At 36.3% G+C, this 22591-nt stretch overlaps 1 protein-coding gene across 1 annotated transcript in view; it reads right to left on the bottom strand.

Annotated features, from left to right (window-relative positions):
* Positions 1–1305: 1305 nt before the first annotated feature.
* Positions 1306–22591, bottom strand: part of LOC110452880 (protein FAM166B-like) — a 26707-nt gene continuing 5421 nt past the window's right edge. The window contains exons 2-6 of the mRNA XM_021501601.1: positions 6796–7031; positions 5861–6036; positions 5119–5257; positions 3061–3282; positions 1306–1994 (exon numbers count right to left, since the gene is read on the bottom strand). Coding sequence (XP_021357276.1) covers positions 1903–1994; positions 3061–3282; positions 5119–5257; positions 5861–6036; positions 6796–7031 — 865 coding nt within the window. The 3' untranslated portion in view covers positions 1306–1902. The remainder of the gene's footprint in view (positions 1995–3060; positions 3283–5118; positions 5258–5860; positions 6037–6795; positions 7032–22591) is intronic.

The raw sequence follows: 22591 nt of genomic DNA, 5'->3' as shown, positions 1-22591 counted from the left end.
ATAATATCACGTAAGACATAATATTTAAGACAATAAGGTATAAGATACATAGATGTATGTTATATAATTTTATGAAATACGGGATCGGCATTGCTCCTTGAATAAATGATACGAGTTAGCTTGATGATCCTTAGGAAATGCTGATACTGAGGTAACTGTGACAGTCTTATTCTTCGGGTTATGCATTGGTCTTTATGTTTTCTAAAGAACACAATACACAAAGTTTTCTTTGTTAAATAGTCAGAGAGTTGAAATACTGCAAAGACTGAATGTCAAAGTTACGTGTAACCAACACACGATGGTCCGGTACTTGATAAACATGCGTATTGTTTTGTTCAAAAAGAAAAAGAAAAGGTTTATTCTGACGTCACAATATACAAAGCCGACTTGTGACTCTGACCACACGCAAAATTTCCTGACACGACGTAGATTTTAATTGGTCAATGACTTTGTCTTTTCGGGAAATGTATCTATGTGTGAATATATTGCTCCCATTAAAAGGACGCCCTCATGAGAATGTCAAGAAAGTAAGACATAATCGTGAAATATATATATATTTAACAAGAAAACATTGGTTAGTCCTGTCAGTGTGTGATGCAGAACGAGTAAGTGACATAAAGAGTAAATTGTATTTATTTGTGTAAAAATGTAAAAGCTATGTACGTTGCCCCATACGCACATTTTTTTCTTCAAAAATAACATATTGGTAGTTTAGCCTACCCATATTGTCGGTGAGTAATTGAGTGTTGTCATCTGTCAGACTTATAAGCTCATAATATGCTTAAAGGAACTCTCTTATAATCAACCGAAAGAGAAAGTCCAATTCTCAAATTGTTCATGTTTGCGCAACATGAAGAATTGGAGAGTGTCATGGCCACATTTCAAACTGATTTTGAAGACTCACTCAGTTATCAATTGCGGCTTTCATTCGAGTAAATTTTATTTTAAAACGGATCATCTCATCAGCATAAGAGACATTAGTTAACCATGTTTAATATTCTGTGAGAAATAATTTAGACATCACTATCTATACATTTTTTGTCTGTGTATTATTCGGATTTTTTTATATTCAATTTCAGGCCGACTTTTAATATTCGCAGTTATGTGAAAAAAATGCGGTAATTATTTGAAGGAATTATTCTTGTCAAGAAACCGGACACATAATATATGAATATGAGGTTAAATTAATTAATTTGTGTTCAGTCGGTTTAGCACCAAGCGTTGACAACTTTGGAAAAGCTCAAGCTCAGTGACCCGAGTTATCTCCCTTACACTGTTAATTCCTAATTAAAAACAACAAACACGTTTTTTTATGTAATGCAGAAAGTTTATCACAGATCAACAGCTTATGTGGGAAATATCAACCGTATTTACAGATTGAGCAATGTACAGATGTATTTTAACAAAAAAACAAATACCTTATACAAAAAAATGATATATAATAAATATATATATACATATATGAAATCTTAATATGAGAAATTTTTATATAACTTATATATTATGTACACCAACCAACGGTTTCAGACATAAACATAACATAGAAAATATATTCTGTAGAATCTGGTTTGAAACCTTACCAAACTGTGGTCTTTCATAGCGCTCCCATATAACAACATACTTTATTTACCATGCATTGAATGCAGCCCTTCCCCACCCTACTACTACAGGCAGTTAATTCAATCTAGAATGGTCTACATTGGCAGTATGAAACATATTGATTGATTAATTATTTATTTAATTAATCACTGATTTTATTTTTATTTCACTTCTTTGATATTAAGTTCATACACTTTAAACTTTGTACTCCTTGATGTAGTCGCAGAGTCCAGTTCCATTATACAGGATGTGTTTACCAGTGTTTATCCAATAATTCCTCATCGAACCATCGAACTATTCAGTTTAAATGGAGGCTATCAATTCCCTCGGAGGAGGCTGGGTCAGGGCATTTTCCGTGCTGTGTCCAAACGTCTCACCGTATCTGAACTTTTGGCCTGTGAAATTAAAACACGTGTAAATATAGCACACTTAATACACATGAATGTCTTTCTTTTAAGTATTTGTAATGTACTTCGACAGCTACCAACACATGACAAGTCGTTAATCTTCCTGTACCTACACAAATCGGTAATCTTCCTGTACCTACACAAATCGGTAATCTTCCTGTACCTACACAAATCGGTAATCTTCCTGTACCTACACAAATCGGTAATCTTCCTGTACCTACACAAATCGGTAATCTTCCTGTACCTACACAAATCGGTAATCTTCCTGTACCTACACAAATCGGTAATCTTCCTGTACCTACACAAATCGGTAATCTTCCTGTACCTACACAAATCGGTAATCTTCCTGTACCTACACAAATCGGTAATCTTCCTGTACCTACACAAATCGGTAATCTTCCTGTACCTACACAAAGCGGTAATCTTCCTGTACCTACACAACGCGATAATCTTCCTGTACCTACACAACGCGATAATCTTCCTGTACCTACATAACGCGGTAACTGACTGAAATTAAGAGAATCATCGGAAAGCAGCAACATTTCCCAAGGGCTGTGATCTCACTGACATAGACCTAGTACTACAAACACAGCAGTGATATAGCGGATAGGAATTCGTCTACTTGACAAGAGGAAAACCATTTAACCGGTTCCCGCTTGATTATATGATTATGTATTGGTAAAAGGGTTTTAAAAAAAGTACACCAATACATTGATACGTTTCTGGCTTAACATGACTATAAAACATTAAATCTATAATATACGTTTTTGGCTTAACATGACTATAGAACATTTTTGTAAAATATAAGTTTCTAGCTTGACATGAGAATAAGAACCGTTAAACATGGCTTGACAAGAGGACCTGGACATCCATTACACACCATTACAATCAAAATGATATATAGCTTAATTTGCCATGAATCGTATACATCATTTCAATGGTTTGCATTTTCTATGTTTGACCACGGACTTAGACAATCTAATTCCGTGGTTTGACATTGCTAGGTTAAATAGTAGCTTAAGAGAGGTGATGACGTCACAGTGTTCCTACGTACCAGGTATGTGTCCGGTATAGTGAGGCACCAGGCCACTCTCCACAGGGTAGATGGGTTTAGTGTTGGTCATCTTGGGAGCCTCCCTCCTCAGGTTTGCATCCCTGTTCATGGCGTCCTTCGTGTTCTTCAGGTCGTTGGTGAATTCATTTAGACCTTGGTGCGTTATGATGGGATAGCCCATCCCTAACTGACCTCTGCTTCGTGGCACGAACCCGGTATAACCTAAATACATAAAATAATTTACAATAATTTAACATTAACAAATCAATAAGTGTACATTTTTTTCAAAATATTTGACTCATGATGATTGATAACGATTTATAGCATTTTTTTCCAATTTCAATAAATTTTATTGTCAAAGGAGAAATGGATTGGGCAGCAGGCATAGCCTATTTAGGCCCTCTCCAAACATAGTAACAGACAGTGGTACAAGCATAGACATAGACATAGACATTAGAACACATACAAACACATATAAACAAGTTGGTATTATCAAATTAATAATCAAATTAGGGGAAACAACTACTAACACTCATTTTTATTATAATTGAATCTAATGGTTTAAATTCTAACCTTTTATACTGATATTGAAAAAGACATATAATATATATATATATATACATATTATGAAGAGAAAAGAAAAATAATTTATTGATGGAGCTGCATGTATAAACATTTGATGGGATTACATTACCGCACCCAACAGATACAGGCCAAAAAGTCCATTGTATCACACAAGGCCATCCACTGATGAGTTTGGAAAAAACCAGGTTAGATATATAATTAACATGTTGTAAAGCTTTATATTCTTATTTATGTAGTTGTTTCCCATTTTTTTTTAAATAAAATAGTATAACTGGTCTTCTGAACCCCAGCCCCCCTCACTAACAATATTTCAAAATAAACAATGAAGACAAATAGGAAATATTAATATTAATATTCATGTACCATTTCTGGAAATCAGAAGAATTACATTGAGAAAAAATAAAATGCAAATAAATAAATAAAGTGTAAATAAATGAAATATAAAATTTCAATCAAAATTGAAGTTAAATGTCCTTAATCTTCTAGAACTTAAAATGTAATTGTATATAGATAGGAGAATATGTTTGTTTTCATTTTCATCGCATCTATCACAGCCATTTAGCATGACATCTAATGATAAATGGTTGTGAGTTTCATGGAATATATTCTGAAAAAGTAGAATACGATCTTCAGTGTATTTGATTTGTAGCAAATCAAGTGACACACAACACATAAGTACATGATACCCCCCAATCACCTATAACCTTAACTAGCATGTCACGTACAGATCCCACACTTATGACTTGCCCGACATGAAACACTTGACTAACCTACCCGACATAAAACACTTGAATGACCTACCCGACATAAAACACTTAAATGACCTACCCGACATAAAACATTCAATGACCTGCCCGACATAAAACACTTAAATGACCTACCTGACATAAAACACTTGAATGACCTACACGACATAAAACACTTAAATGACCTACCCGACATAAAACACTTGAATGATATGTCCGACATAAAACACTTGAATGACCTGCCCGACATAAAACACTTGAATGACCTACCCGACATAAAACACTTAAATGACCTACTCGACATAAAACGCTTTTATGACCTACCCGCCATAAAACATTCAATGACCTGCCCGACATAAAACACTTGAATGACCTGTACGACATTAAACACTTGAATGACATATCTGACATAAAACACTTGAATGATATGCCCGACATAAAACACTTGAATGACCTACCTTACATAAAACACTTGAATGATATGCCCGACATAAAACACTTAAATGACCTGCCCGACATAAAACACTTGAATGGTCTATCTGACATAAAACACTTGAATGACCTGCCCGACATAAAACACTTAAATGACCTACCCGACATAAAACACTTAAATGACCTGCCCGACATAAAACACTTGAATGACCTATCTGACATAAAACACTTCAATGACCACCTGACATAAAACACTTCAATGACCTGCCAGACACAAAACACTTGAATGACCTACCTGACATGAAACATTTGTTGGGATTTCCGTTATCCATGTGGTAAGGAGACTTGGAATGCTGGAAGCCATTGGCGGATATGTATGGCTTTGGTTCCTTAGCAACAGCTGTTAGTGGGGTAAAGTATCGACTTCTGATTGCCTGTAAATTGAGATGAAATGGTTTTACGAAATTTAATAAAAAGTTTATGTTTACCAACACATAGTTAAATAGGTCAGCATGATCTTGTTTTAATGAAGGTGTAACTTCTAAAAAGTCATCTTCGCCTAAGGATTACATGTGTATGGTAATCATATATGTACCACTCCATTGCATTGTCTAAATATAAGAAGTTCGAATGACATTCATATCAGGTATAAATGCCATGGCCCACGTGTTGATATTTATTATTATGACGTCATTATTGTAACGTTGTATACCACTGACCTCCCTTGAAGATGGCCGAACACAGTTCATACATTTATTAGATCTAAATTCTGAATTTGGATTAATAAACGTTATTTTCAATGTAATTAAAAATGTTAATAAAATGGTATATAAGTATGGGACAGCTTTCATAGTCAACATGAATGCCAACTGGAAATGAAAAATTCAACATGAAGCGCGGATGTAATTTTTCATTTTTAGTTGGCATTCACACTGAATATGAATGCCAACTATTTACTTACAGACATAAACATATGTTTGCAATCTTGCATTTAAACATTTAAAGACAACTATCAAGCATGCTTGTGTCACACTTACAGGCATAGGTTTGCCATCCTTGTCTAACACCTTGCCCTGTTGTAGCTCGGCTGTCAGTTTCAGGTCTTGTAGCTTCTCGTTGTGTAGCCGATGATCATACTCAAAGTCTGAGATGGCACTGCGACAGTTAATGGCGTATCTGTTTCCAAAAAAGTGCTGACTTCTGGGGATAAAACCTGACAAAGACATCAGAAAGAAGGGTAACCATTGTGTTTCAACTGTTTGAATTCGCGCTACGTTATCTTCATGTTCTGATTTGGCGATTTCACACAGTGTTGAATTTCGTGCAGTGCTGAATTCGGCATAGTGTTGAATTTTGTACAGCGCTAAATCTCGTGCGGTGTTGTTTTTTCTGTGCTGAATGTCGCACAATGTTGAATTACGGACAATGTTGAATTCTGCGCCATGCTGAATTTCGTAGTATTAATTTTGGCATAATGTTGAATTCCCCCCGATTTTGAAACCGTTCAATTTCGCGCCGTGTTGAGTTGCGCGCATTATGCAATTTCCGTGTTTAAGGTACATGTATATAGTGTTGTTTCAAATTTTTACTGAAAGATTTAATTTGTGGACAAACAAAAGCATAGGTATTGAACAAAATAGTACTGCAGTGAACATTACATACCTAAAACGAATATATTGTGGTTCACTATAGGATCCTAACATACATGTCCATTAAAACCACTTTATATAATGATATTTTGCAAAGAGAATATCAAAAACTATGTAATTTTAATTATCTAACATTTACAAATGTTAACAACGCTGCATTTTCAAGAAAATAATATTTTGGATATAATTTTATATTCGATAAACTATGTTGATATTTTACTTTTAAATAAACTTAATATAATAACAACAACTGTCTAAACGAAATAGTATAACTCGGCGAAAATGATACATCCACTAAAATCATGAAAATTACAGTCACTGACCTGTATAACCCGGCACCATCTTCTCCAGAAGTTTCTGGTCTCCCCAGCTTTGTGTGCGGTTCTTTAGGAGGTTAGACTTGGAGTGGGTAGGCTCTGAACTAGGACGTGGTTTGGACAGATCGGCTAACACTAGTTTTCCCGAGCTGGCCACAGCGTCGTTCTCGAGAAGACGAGACGTGGTACGGCCAAATGTCTCGCCGATCTGGTACTTAAATTGCGGACAGAACCCACCGTATCTGTAAGTATAGAACGGAAAGGTGTGTTATTACATAGATAGTTATCACGTATTCCCTACGGGAGCTAATTTGTGTCATTTGTTTTTGCCGCGAAGAAGACGAAAGAAGTTAAGCCAAATTACGAAATATAATTTAATAATCATCGATCAGCATGTGTCGATATTGTCTTCTACACAACCTCTTCATTTTGTTACATCGTGGTGAAATATCGAAATAATGAGGTTTTTAACAGAAAAAACTCGTTTACGGAAAGTGCCAACGTTTCCCGATTGGATGAAGGGTACCGGAATCGGCCGAGGTTAGCCGAATGATCAACGTCATTGTCATTTCAAACAATAATACTCTGAAATTGGAATTGATTTGTTTAACTTACAAGCTTGGAGTCTGCATCAAAAACACTATTGATAAAACCGTTCCACGGAGTACAATGCTTAGAAACTAAGCGTTCACACAGGAGTATTGAACGGAAGTGACGTAGATGTAGATCCTCCGCGGGAATGTATATCAATACTAATGTGTGTGCTCGTGTTTAAAACATTATGATCAATCGATACGCTTTGTCGAGAACATTTGTATGATGACACGTGGGTATTCCTAGACTTTACGAATTGTGGTATAAAACAAGGCTCTTATACAGGAACGACGACAATTAAGTTATGTGAAATGGGACAAGCTTCCAAAATTAAAACTTTTACAGATACACAAATTTATTCTCTGACAATATACAGAAAATATGTACAGAATTTAGAATCCTTTGGCAGTCAGCTCATAATATAAACATACCTAATTAAAATTGTTATTTTAGATTTCATAGCTGTAGGTTTTCGTTTAGTCCTGGTTCTATTGCTCTCACATGCTTTTCTAAATGGGGGCACCAAACTTGATATGCGTACTATTCCGTCTTTGCGTATTGCAGAGTTATCTTCTCTTGGGAGCAGGTATTGATTGTTACGTCACTTGTTTGTGAGAGTGACGTCATCAATTTTTGAGAAAACGACGTAAATTTCTCACACAAACCAATGACGTAACAATCAACACCTCCTCCCAAGAGAAGATAACTCTGCAATACGCAAAGACGGAATATATGAGGTCTAACTAATGCTGTGTACAGCCATCTAAAATTATGGATGATCATGTATTCTTTATTAATGTTTTCGCATTTATGCTTATAAAATTTTAGTTTATCATCCATGGAGACTGATGTATTTTTCCGAGTCTACGAGTTGTAATGGCGGTGAACGTTCCACCAGGGTGTGGTTAAATCTATAAATATTTACGTTTCCCACACGCATCATTTTACGTTTATCCTGATGGAAGTGTAGCTGCCAGGTTTCTGACCATTTTTAATGAAAAGATAGCCTACTATAGAACTACGCAATCTTGTTAATTATATATTGCTCTGAAAGCTGACCGTTACGGCGCTTGTTACAGTTGGCATACCATTTATGTATATTATAGAAAGAAGTGGTCCTAGCAATGATCCCTGTGGAATACCAATTATTACTGGATTTCATTGAGACTTTTCTCCGCTCTCAACGACTATTGTTTTACTACCAAGGAAGGAAACCTTTATCCAATTGTTCAGCAATACCATATTTCGCAAGTTTACGTAACAATCGGAGACGAGAAACTTTATCAAAGGTCTTCATAAAATCGCAATATATTACATCATTAAATTATCTGTTCATTTATCCATGACTTTGGTAAGCTGAAGTACTGTCGATCTGCCATCAAAAAATCCAAACTGAGCTTTGACGATATTTTTTTATCTCATAGACTCATCAATTCATCCCTGATTATAGATTCTAGTGTTTTACACCAAACGCTAGTCAAACTAATTAGTCTATAGTTCGAAGCCTCCTTCTTGTCTCATTTCTTAAATATTGCCGATATCGGGTAACATTTCCAGTCTTCGGATAATTTCCAAGTATCAGTAGGTGTTATATATATATCAATGTTAGCGAACATCATATAATATCAGAAGTCTCTTTTAGAATTCTAGGACGAATCATATCCGGTCCTGAATATTTTGAAATTATGTGGGTTTTTAAACTTCTTCTGTATGGCTTCCGGAGTAAATTGAAGACTTGTAATGGGATCCATATTTATCTTTTCTAATTCTGACAGAGTTTAATTATTGATCTTCTGTGAAAACAGCCTGAAAGAATTCTGCGTGTACATGGGCTAAAAAGGGAAGCATAAAAAGTCCTGTAGCTTCTTCCGTTTAAGAAGTCTTTTAAGGAAACGTCGCATGCAACGAGGAGGACTAACTCCTTAAAAAACCCATTGGCAAGTAACGGCGATAGCCAGCTTCTTTAAATAAAACTCACATGTAGCAAAACCAGATGAACAGCGTTCGAATGCACTAACTCATGTGCAACGGACATGACCATCCAGAGAGCGTAAGCGAGTGCAACCCCTTGAGTATCGATGATTGGGGATGGCGAGCTTACAGAAGGACTAATATGCCACGTCAATGAGGAGAGCTAGTTTCTACGAGAAACTTGGAGAGAAAGAAAGCTTATCTGATTACTGGAAAGAGAGTAGTGTGCTTCTACCTTGAATCGAATGAACAATCACTAGCTTTCCCTGCGGTCTGCCGCTCTACCAATATCAATTGTGCAAACTCAAAGGAAGAAGCTTAGAACAACACTAACCCGATGTACAAATAAAATCTGCTATACTTCTCCCCTCTTTATAATGTGTTCGCCCTCGAATACCGCTAACACAAATCTTAAAACTCCCTGTCACGACCAGGAGAGACACAGACACAATTTGCAACAGGAAAAAAGAGTGTTGTGTTTCGTCGGGGGATCGAATCCGAGACCCCCAGTTCTACCCCAATTTACGTTTTTGCGGAAGGTTTCATGTCTTACATTCGCATCGCATTTTGTAGCCAAAACTCGGGTAGTAGACCATTTTATACGGAAGTTTACAGTTCTATCGATAGCGCTTAGGTTTCCACTACCCCGGGTAAGTTACCCCAATTTTCTTTTACTGTACATGTTTCCGGGAAGGTTCTTGTCTTGAATTTGCATCGCATTTGTAGCCAAAATCGGACTTCTGGTAGTAGACTATTTAATAAGTATGCTCTTACTTACATTGGGTCGTCATCGAACCTGACGGTTTATTGAGTATTATCGATAGCCATGAGGTTTTCACTACCTCGGGTAAGTTACGCCAATTTCCTTTCATCAAAGATTATCTCCCTTTGGTATTGCAGGTATTAATATTAAAAGAGCTATATTGCGCTATGTTTTGGTTCAATTTCGTAAGAATCAAAGGTTCTAAGTCAACTGAGACGTCTAAATATTCACTATAAAAACTTGTTTAGAGCTCGGGGTTGCAGGTTATCAACCATTTCTTTATCTTTAAAACCCTGGAAAACAAACGCAGACGATTCAAGTTCATATTGCTGAAAAGAAACCAAACGCATGGCGCCATGATGATTATTGATCATAACAGGAATTTAAACGCCAAAGCATGGTTATCTGGAGATATAAGAGAAATTTCTTCTACACACATGTTACAAAAATAAGAAATATATGTACTATATAGTATCAGACAGTAGCCTAGGTGAGACACGGTAATAACATCACTGTAAGCGGAGGAAGGATCCTGTTGTCTTTTTTTCTTTTGGTCAATGGACGTTAAATTATTGTACAAAAGCTAACAAGCCTTGACAAAAATTGACACAACTTTAAACATACAACAACCAATAATTTCACTTGGTTTCAACAATACTTCTCCTGTGTATTTCACGGACAATGGTCGAGGTGACCATACGACTTTACTACAGGCAAAACATGATAGCCTTCAGCAGGCTACAAACACTTCAATGAATAAGATCGATAAGCATTTGAAAAACACCGATTGTTTAAATCTACAAGATTATATGAAAGAGATTAGGTTGATCGGTTGTTAAAATAAGATAATCCTCGTTAGTCTATTATAAAGATTAAGCAACCAAACACGCGTTCACCAAAATGATTGTCGAGTCTTAAAATTCAATTATCGGAGCAATAGAATAAAGGGTTAAGCCTACACACAGGCATTTCTGAAAGTCCGTCATCGATTTTGTTACAAGCTATTTAGATCGTTAAATGGGTAATTCTGTCAGGCCAAGTTTTTAAACACAGTCACAGAACAATACACATACCACTACAGTCTATACTGTAAGTCGATATCTGAAAAAACATATTCTAGTATCCGCCATTGAAGAACTATGTCAGCTAGCAACAATGAAATACGGTTATATATAACCGACTATTCCTTATACTATGTAGAACAAATCGATCACAAAAGAATACTTTAGGAGTCGATGAAAACACATGAAGTTGTTATTCTTATGATTTATACTTCTAAGAAAACATTTTCAAATATACTTTTCAATATCTCAAAATAACATTTGCAGAAATCAATTTCACTGATCGTTTTAAGCCGCTCTAAATTTAAGGTAGTTATTTCAACTTTTATATTTCTGAGTAAATGTTTCGTTAAGTTTTAGTATTTTTCATATAATACACTTAATTCTTACTTAAAATCATGTTTGTCTAGTGCGTGTGAAAAAGTTAGTTATTGAAGTGTAATATCTAAAGCAAGCATTATCTTTACAATCTATGCCGTTCCGATGTAAGTAGCATTTGGAATATTCATAGAGTTGACATACATTGTCTTTTCAAATAGAGTATTAGAAAAATATCCAAACGAAGTTTCAATATAGTTTCAAAAAGTTGATAACACGTCTGTTTAGCATGTTGTAAACTTTGGCACAGACAAGGTGATCTACTTTAATCCTTCTAGACCACTGTTAACTTGTAACACCTCTCACAAAAGAAAAGAAAACAGTTGATTTAGAAATTTAATTCAAAACGAAAACACACAGTAAAAAAGTCAGCAGTGAAACTGAAGTACTCATATCTTATAATCAAATCAGGATGAACGGTACCAGCACATCCATGTTATGATATCAGTGTATAGCCTTGTCGGCCACGATTATTAAATTAATACAAAATATCAGGGATTGTATCCAATGGTACCGTCTGTTTACCGGAAAACTTTCGCTAGTCAATTATTCGCCATTTTCCGATAAAATCCATGTTTCTTCCAGTGTGAAATTCGCGCTTCATATGTAAATACTGTAGTTTGCATGTTGTGTATTAAAATTCGCTGTCATGATATATTCGCCCTCATTAATTGTGGAGGGCAAAAAAAAAAGCGAAAGTTAATGGTCCGGCGAATATTTCCCGTTATACAGTTTTCATGTGACACTAGATTTAAGACTCACAGTTAAAGTAGCTAGCTACACAGTTACAGCTTTTTAATCAATTATATTCATAGCGATTAATGACTGCGTCATAGATTTACAGTTGAATATACGCAAATTGCATTATCGCTAGGGACGCAGATACATTAACACATAGCTAGGGACATAAGTACACACATAGCTTTAAACATCCATACTGTATCGACTACGTTATAACTAGGGACATATGCATATCTATATACATCAATAGTTGATAGACTACCTCATAACTAGGGACATATGTATAGCTATATACATCCATAGTGGATAGACTACCTCATAACTAGGGCCATATGTATAGCTATATACATCCATAGTGGATAGACTACCTCATAGCTAGGGACATATGTATAGCTATATACATCCATAGTGGATAGACTACCGCATAGCTAGGGACATATGTATAGCTATATACATCCATAGTGGATAGACTACCGCATAGCCAGGGACATATGTATAGCTATATACATCCATAGTGACTAGACTGCCGTATAGCTAGGGACATATGTAGAGCTATATACATCCATAGTGGATAGACTACCGCATAGCCAGGGACATATGTATAGCTATATACACCCATAGTGACTAGACTACCCATAGCTAGGGACATTTGTATAGCTATATACATCCATAGTGGATAAACTACCGCATAGCCAGGGACATATGTATAGCTGTATACATCCATAGTGGATAGACTTCCGCATAGATAGGGACATATGTATAGCTATATACATCCATAGTGGATAGACTACCTTATAGCTAGGGACATATGTATAGCTATATACATCCATAGTGGCTAGACAACCGCATAGCTAGGGACATATGTATAGCTATATACACCCATAGTGACTAGACAGCCTTATAGCTAGGGACATATGTATATCTATATACATCAATAGTGACTAGACAGCCTTATAGTTAGGGACATATGTATAGCTATATACATCCATAGTGGATAGACTACCTCATAGCTAGGGACATGTGTATAGCTATATACATCCATAGTGGATAGACTACCTCATAGCTAGGGCAATATATATAGCTATACACATACAAAGTGACTAAACAGCCTTATAGCTAGGGACATATAGATAGCTATATACATCCATATTGACTAGACTACCTCATAGCTAGGGACATATATATAGCTATATACACCCATAGTGACTAGACTACCTCATAACTAGGGACATATGTATAGCTATATACACCCATAGTGACTAGACAGCCTTATAGCTAGGGACATATGTATAGCTATATACATCCATAGTGGATTGACTACCTCATAACTAGGGACATATGTATAGCTATATACATCCATAGGGACTAGACTGCCGCATAGCTAGGGACATATGTATAGCTATATACATCCATAGTGACTAGACTACCTAATAGCTAGGGACATAAATTATGTATAGCTATATACATCCATAGTGACTAGACTGCCGCATAGCTAGGGACATATCTATAGCTATATACATCCATAGTGACTAGACTACCGCATAACTAGGGACATATGTATAGCTATATACATCCATAGTGGCTAGACTACCTCATAGCTAGGGACATATGTATAGTTATTTACATCCATAGTGACTAGACTACCTCATAACTAGTGACATATGTATAGCTATATACATCCATAGTGGATGGACTACCTCATAGCTAGGGACATATGTTTAGCTATATACACCCATAGTGACTAGACTACCTTATAGCTAGGGACATATGTATAGCTATATACATCCATAGTGGATAGACTACCTCATAGCTAGGGACATATGTATAGCTATACACATACAAAGTGACTAGACTACCTCATAGCTAGGACCATATGTATAGCTATATACATCCATAGTGATTAGACTACCTCACAGCTAGTGACATATGTATAGCTATATACACCCATATTGGATAGACTACCGCATAACTAGGGACATATGTATAGCTATATACATCCATAGTGGATTGACTACCTCATAACTAGGGACATATGTATAGCTATATACATCCATAATGGATAGACTACCTCATAACTAGGGACAAATGTATAGCTATATACAGCCATAGTGGATAGACTACCTCATAGCTAGGGACATATGTATAGCTATATACATCCAAAGTGACTAGACTACCTCATAGCTAGGGACATATGTATAGTCATATACATCCATAGTGATTAGACTACCTCATAGCTAGGGACATATGTATAGCTATACACATCCATAGTGGATAGACTACCTCATAGCTAGGGACATTTGTATAGCTATATACATCCATAGTGGATAGACTACCTCATAGCTAGGGATATATGTATAGTTATATACATCCATAGTGATTAGACTACCTCATAGCTAGGGACATATGTAAAGCTATATACATCCATAGTGATTAGCCTACCTCAGAGCTAGGGATAATGTGTAGCTATAATTTCCTTAGGGGCTAGACTATCCAATAGCTAAGGTATGTGGCTTCAGTTTGTCGATAAGGTAGGTGGCTTCAGTGTGTCACTAGGGTATGTGGCTTCACTATATACACCCATAGTGACTAGACTACCTTATAGACAGGGACATATGTATAGCTATATACCTCCATAGTGACTAGACTACCTCATAGCTAGGGACAGGTGTATAGCTATACACATCCATAGTGACTAGACTACCGCATAGCTAGGGACATATGTATAGTCATATACATCCATAGTGATTAGACTACCTAAGAGCTAGGGATAATGTGTAGCTATAATTTCCTTAGGGGCTAGACTATCCAATAGCTAAGGTATGTGGCTTCAGTTTGTAGATAAGGTAGGTGGCTTCAGTGTGTCACTAGGGTATGTGGCTTCACTATATACACCCATAGTGACTAGACTACCTAATAGATAGGATCATATGTAAAGCTATATACACCCATAGTGACTAGACTACCTTATAGACAGGGACATATGTATAGCTATATACATCTATAGTGACTAGACTACCGCATAGCTAGGGACATATGTATAGTCATATACATCCATAGTGATTAGACTTCCTCATAGCTAGGGACATTTTTATAGCTATATACATCTTTAGTGGATAGACTACCTCATAACTAGGGACAAATGTATAGCTATATACATCCATAGTGTATAGACTACCGCATAGTCAGGGACATATGTATAGCTATATACTCCATAGTGACTAGACTACCTAATAGATAGGATCATATGTAAAGCTATATACACCCATAGTGACTAGACTACCTCATAGCTAGGGACATATGGATAGCTATATACATCCATAGTGGCTAGACTACATCATAACTAGGGACATATGTAAAGCTATATAAATCCATAGTGATTAGACTACCTCAGAGCTAGGGATAATGTGTAGCTATAATTTCCTTAGGGGCTAGACTATCCAATAGCTAAGGTATGTGGCTTCAGTTTGTAGATAAGGTAGGTGGCTTCAGTGTGTCACTAGGGTATGTGGCTTCACTATATACACCCATAGTGACTAGACTACCTCATAGCTAGGGACAGGTGTATAGCTATACACATCCATAGTGACTAGACTACCGCATAGCTAGGGACATATGTATAGTTATTTACATCCATAGTGACTAGACTACAGCATAGCTAGGGACATATGTATAGTCATATACATCCATAGTGATTAGACTTCCTCATAGCTAGGGACATTTTTATAGCTATATACATCTTTAGTGGATAGACTACCTCATAACTAGGGACAAATGTATAGCTATATAGGACATATGTATAGCTATATACATACATAGTGACTAGACTACCTTATAGACAGGGACATATGTATAGCTATATACCTCCATAGTGACTAGACTACCTCATAACTAGGGACAAATGTATAGCTATATACATCCATAGTGGATGGACTACCTCATAGCTAGGGACATATGAATAGCTATATAAACCCATAGTGACTAGACTACCTCATAGCTAGGGACAGGTGTATAGCTATACACATCCATAGTGACTAGACTTCCTCATAGCTAGGGACATTTTTATAGCTATATACATCTTTAGTGGATAGACTACCTCATAACTAGGGACATATGTAAAGCTGAATACATCCATAGTGATTAGACTACCTCATAGCTAGGGACATATGTATAGCTATATACATCCATAGTGGCTAGACTACCTCATAACTAGGGACATATGTAAAGCTATATACATCCATAGTGATTAGACTACCTCAGAGCTAGGGATAATGTGTAGCTATAATTTCCTTAGTGACTAGACTATCCAATAGCTAAGGTATGTGGCTTCAGTTTGTCAATAATGTATGTGGCTTCAGTTTGTCAATAAAGTATGTGGCTTCAGTTTGTCAATAATGTATTTGGCTTCAGTTTGTCACTAAGATATGTGGCTTCAGTTTGTCACTAAGAGATGTGGCTTCAGTTTTTCACTAGGGTATGTCGCTTCAGTTTGTCACTACGGTATGTTGTTTCAGTCTTCAGTTTGTCAATAAGGTATGTGGCTTCAGTTTGTCACTAAGGTATGTGGCTTCAGTCTATCACTAAGGCATGTTACTTCAGCTTGTCAATAAGGTATGTGGCTTCAGTTTGTCACTAAGGTACGTGGCTTCAGTTTGTCACTAAGGAATGTGGCTTCAGTTTGTCACTTAAGTATGTTGCTTCAGTTTTTCACTAGGGTATGTCGCTTCAGTTTGTCACTAAGGTATGTTGCTTCAGTTTGTCAATAAGGTATGTGGCTTCAGTTTGTCACTAAGGTATGTGGCTTCAGTATGTCACTAAGGAACGTGGCTTCAGTTTGTCACTTATGTATGTTGCTTCAGTTTTTCACTAGGGTATGTGGCTTCAGTATATCACTAAGGTATGTTGCTTCAGTTTGTCAATAAGGTATGTTACTTCAGTTTGTCACTAAGGTATGTTGCTTCAGTTTGTCACTAGGGTAGGTGGCTTCAGTTTGTCATTAAGGTATGTTGCTTCAGTTTGTCACTAGGGTATGTTGCTTCCGTTTGTCACTAAGGTATGTTGCTTCAGTATGTCTCTAAGGTATGTTGCTTCAGTTTGTCAATAAGGTATGTTGCTTCAGTTTGTCACTAGGGTAGGTGGCTTCAGTTTGTCACTAAGGCATGTTGCTTTAGTTTGTCACTAGGGTATGTGGCCTCAGTTTGTCACTAAGGTATGTTGCTTCAGTTTGTCAATAAGGTATGTTGCTTCAGTTTGTCACTAGGGTATGTGGCTTCAGTTTGTCACTAAGGTATGTGGCTTCAGTTTGTCACTAAGGTATGTTGCTTCAGTCTGTCAATAAGGTATGTTGCTTCAGTTTGTCACTAAGGCATGTTGCTTCAGTTTGTCACTAGGGTATGTGGCTTCAGTTTGTCAATAAGGTATGTTGTTTCAGTTTGTCACTAGGGTATGTTACTTCAGTCTGTCACTAAGGTATGTTACTTTTGTTTATCACTAAGGTATGTTGCTTCAGTCTGTCAATAAGGTATGTTGCTTAAGTCTGTCAATAAGGTATGTTGCTTCAGTTTGGCACTAAGGCATGTTGCTTCAGTTTGTCACTAGTGTATGTGGCTACAGTTTGTCAATAATGTAATTGGCTTCAGTTTGTCACTAAGGGATGTTGCTTCAGTTTGTCACTAAGGCATGTTGCTTCAGTTTGTCACTAGTGTATGTGGCTACAGTTTGTCAATAATGTAATTGGCTTCAGTTTGTCACTAAGGGATGTTGCTTCTGTTTATCACTAGGGAATGTGGCTTCAGTTTGTCACTAAGGTATGTTGTTTCAGTTTCTCACTAGGGTATGTTACTTCAGTCTGTCGCTAAGGTATGTTACTTTTGTTTATCACTAAGGTATGTTGCTTCAGTCTGTCACTAAGGTATGTTACTTTTGTTTATCACTAAGGTATGTTGCTTCAGTCTGTCAATAATGTATGTTGCTTCAGTCTGTCAATAAGGTATGTTGCTTAAGTCTGTCAATAAGGTATGTTGCTTCAGTCTGTCAATAATGTATGTTGCTTCAGTCTGTCAATAAGGTATGTTGCTTAAGTCTGTCAATAAGGTATGTTGCTTAAGTCTGTCAATAAGGTATGTTGCTTCAGTCTGTCAATAAGGTATGTGGCTTCAGTTTGTCACTAAGGTATGTTGCTTCAGTATGTCACTTAGGTATATTGCTTCATTTTGTCAATAAGGTATGTTACTTCAGTTTGTCAATAAGGTATGTTACTTCAGTTTGTCACTAGGGTAGGTGGCATCAGTTTGTCACTAAGGCATGTTGCTTCAGTTTGTCACTAGGGTATGTGGCCTCAGTTTGTCACTAAGGTATGTTGCTTCAGTATGTCACTAAGGTATATTGCTTCAGTTTGTCAATAAGGTATATTACTTCAGTTTGTCAATAAGGTATGTTACTTCAGTTTGTCACTGGGGTATGTGGCTTCAGTATTTCACTAAGGTATGTTACTTCAGTTTGTCAAAAAGGTATGTTACTTCAGTTTGTCACTAGGGGATGTGGCTTCAGTTTGTAGATAAGGTATGTGGCTTCAGTATTTCACTAAGGTATGTTGCTTCAGGCTGTCAATAAGGTATGTTACTTCAGTTTGTCACTGGGGTATGTGGCTTCAGTCTGTCCCTAAGGTATGTTGCTTCAGTTTGTCACTAGGGTATGTGGCTTCAGTTTGTCACTACGGTATGTTGTTTCAGTTTGTCACTAGGGTATGTGGCTTCAGTTTGTCACTAAGGTATATTGCTTCAGTTTGTCACTAAGGCATGTTGCTGCAGTTTGTCACTAGGGTATGTGGCTTCAGTATTTCACTAAGGTATGTTACTTCAGTTTGTCAATAAGGTATGTTACTCCAGTTTGTCACTAGGGTATGTGGCTTCAGTTTGTCACTACGGAATGTTGTTTCAGTTTGTCACTAGGGTATGTGGCTTCAGTTTGTCAATAATGTAATTGGCTTCAGTTTGTCACTAAGGGTTGTTGCTTCAGTATGTCAATAAGGTATGTTACTACAGTTTGTCAATAAGGTATGTTGCTTCAGTTTGTCACTAAGGCATGTTGCTTCAGTTTGTCACTAGGGTATGTGGCTTCAGTTTGTCAATAATGTAATTGGCTTCAGTTTGTCACTAAGGGATGTTGCTTCAGTTTGTCACTAAGGCATGTTGCTTCAGTTTGTCACTAGGGTATGTGGCTTCAGTTTGTCAATAATGTAATTGGCTTCAGTTTGTCACTAAGGGATGTTACTTCAGTTTGTCAATAAGGTATGTTACTTCAGTTTGTCACTAAGGTATGTTATTTCAGTTTGTCACTAAGATAATTTGCTTCAGTTTGTAGATAAAGTATGTCACTTCAGTTTGTAGATAAGGTATGGAGAAGGTAGGGAGAAAACCAGGGTCATGAACGCTTAGGGATAATTAGATCAACTGACAGAATATCCTGGCTACCAAAATCAAAATGTGAAACTAGCCTTTACCAGCACAACAAAAGGAACATATTGGAAATTCCATAAACGTATTTACTCGCAGTGAAGAATTGTTACTGACCATGAAGGTAAAGCCGATACAAAAACAAGGACATTTATAGCAATGGGCTAGTTAAGTAGACAGGCGAATGTTACGTCATAGAATCGGCTTTGTAAGTAGGTACGACTGGTCAGTAACATAAACAATCCTGTACATATCTAACCAATACAAGTCCCCAAACCTATACACTATACATTAGCTTTTACGCTGAGACAATGCTATATGTTCACTGAATGTAACCCGAAACACTGAGTGTTTCAGTAGGTAAAAGTTTCAAAATATTCAAAAGTGTGTTCTGAACAGGTATAGTCAAATCAGGGTGTAAAGGTGGAGCCTTATACAGGTCAAATCCTAAATAGGTGATATGCTAAATATTGATAACCCTGCGTGACAAGTACGTATACATATATGGGAGATCAGCAATACGGCGTTTCTTCTTCGTTCTAATAGCCCCCACTTCCCTCTACAGTTGTGACGTCATTCCAATTGTCGCATCACTATTGTTTCCTAGGAGATCACATCCCATCGGTTTAATCATCGCCTGTTAAATCGCTTACTTAGTCTACCATGTCGGCGATGTAACTGTGATTTACATGAGTTGATAACCATTTATTGGAAAAATAAATATATGCATATAATTATATGTTATTTTTGCCCAATAAACAATGCACGTGCAACGACCCGCGTATTTTAAGTGTAAACACAGGTACAGATGAATGCGGTGATATCTTTTCCAATCGATCTTCAACTTCTTAAATATGATATAAAAACAAATAAATAACAAGTAAAATTAACTATTCAAACTAAATCGGATGTACTGTAAATTACCACCCTCATTTCCATCTGTCTTTTAAGGTTACCCGAGCCAAATGTCAGAACTTGAATCTCAAGTTGCAGGCAAGGCCCGTGAGCCTCTTGTCTTAATATACCAACTAGGAATGGAAATTTATTTATCTCGGACTAGAAATTCTCAGTACATGTACATGTGTCCACAGTTTTGAGTTATATCACTCATTATTTTAGAAAAGCCTTTTGACCCATACACTATAAACATGCGCATTAATGTCCATAATAGCGGTAGTTGATTGGTTGTATCATCTTAAGTTTATGATAAACACGTCATCAACTGACGATTTCACCAGTAGATAAATTGAATTGTTTGGTGTTTGTTTTCACTGTTATTCCATCGTTATAAATATCACTTGACCCATTGAACAACTATGTCGTAAATCATAAAACGCCATAGTTGTTTTAACGTTACGAAAACCATATAACGGATCACCAGCTTACTTTAATGGGTCAATCAATTTATTGTATAATTTCATCAAATTATTATAACAGGTCGTCAATTTATAATGACGAGTCACTGAATTATTACAACGGGTTACCAATTATCATAATGGTTCACCACATCACTATAATGGGCCACAAGTTCATTATATAACTTTATATACCATAAAAGGTCGTCAAATAGTAATGACGAGTCACTTAATTATTATAACGGGCCACCAAATTATTTTAATTGGTTATCGTATTACTGTAACGTGTCGTCAAATTATTTTATTTGGTGAAGTTGATAACATCATGTACATATTATTACGTCAAACTTTATAATTAGCAGTGCACTAGTTCAATAAACAGTTGTCACCGTGAATGTCACAAATGAGAACAATCCAGAAAGGTATTACAATAGGGCGAAAGTAAATATTTAGGGTGAATTTACCGAAAATTATTTAAAAATATATATATATATATATATATATACTCAGGACCGCTATATAACGCCCCTAAATAACACAAGTACTTACAAAAATAAGTAAACTCCTCAACAACCCAAACGCTCGCCCGCCCTGATAGATTGACCATATCCTGAACAAGCTTTTGACAAAAGACCAGGGTTAAGCCAATAACTGATGGCTTCATGTGAAATCTAACATGAAAATGCACGAACAAACACAAAGGAATAACATGTCTGATTTCAATATTGACACAGAATTCACACTCGAGTGGAAAATAAGAACCTCTCACGATATCTAAAACATAAATACACTATCATCATTTATCTGCAGCCATTATATATATACTGTTTACAGTGAAACGTCGGCACGTATAACATTTCACGGACATAACATTGGGCAGTGTAACTACCATTAAAAGGGAAATCTTGTTCGTCTTATATAGTCAAATGAGGAAGCATGTGACTGGCTTACCATTAAGAAGTATTTTAAAGTGAATTATTTACCATAATCAATCGTCGTAGATAGACCAGCAATACCGATATGGAGTTGTGCCCAATCACTTCGATTGCCTTTTCAATAAAATGTGTTGCAATGGGTGATACGGAGTAGCCCACGGAAGAGAGAATACGTAACATATGCACAAGAAATGAATGGGATGAACATCAATACCTATTTGAATGCAAAAAATCCATATTTATACGTGAAAGTAGATGTAAATTAAATGTCTGGATATTACTACGAGAGACCAAACATGTGCTAGTTTTAAACTTTTATCAGTTTTTCAACACTGGAAAACGAATTAATTTCACTCGTTAAATTTATAACTATAAAGTATGCAAAATAAATGTCCAACCTATTTATCTATTAAATGTGCTGATGCGTTTGATTTTTGTAACATTTGTATGGGGTGTAACATATATTCTTCTTCTCTACAATGTAATGTTAAACAAATCATTGTCATTGATGTAATGTTAAACAAGTCATTGTCATTGATGTAATGTTAAACAA

The sequence above is a fragment of the Mizuhopecten yessoensis genome, unplaced genomic scaffold (genome assembly GCF_002113885.1).
Source record: "Mizuhopecten yessoensis strain PY_sf001 unplaced genomic scaffold, ASM211388v2 scaffold6967, whole genome shotgun sequence".
In the NCBI taxonomy this organism is placed as follows: Eukaryota; Metazoa; Mollusca; class Bivalvia; order Pectinida; family Pectinidae; genus Mizuhopecten; species Mizuhopecten yessoensis.
The sequence above is the reverse complement of the archived record's forward strand: the minus strand, read 5'-3'. Positions and strand labels throughout refer to the sequence as shown.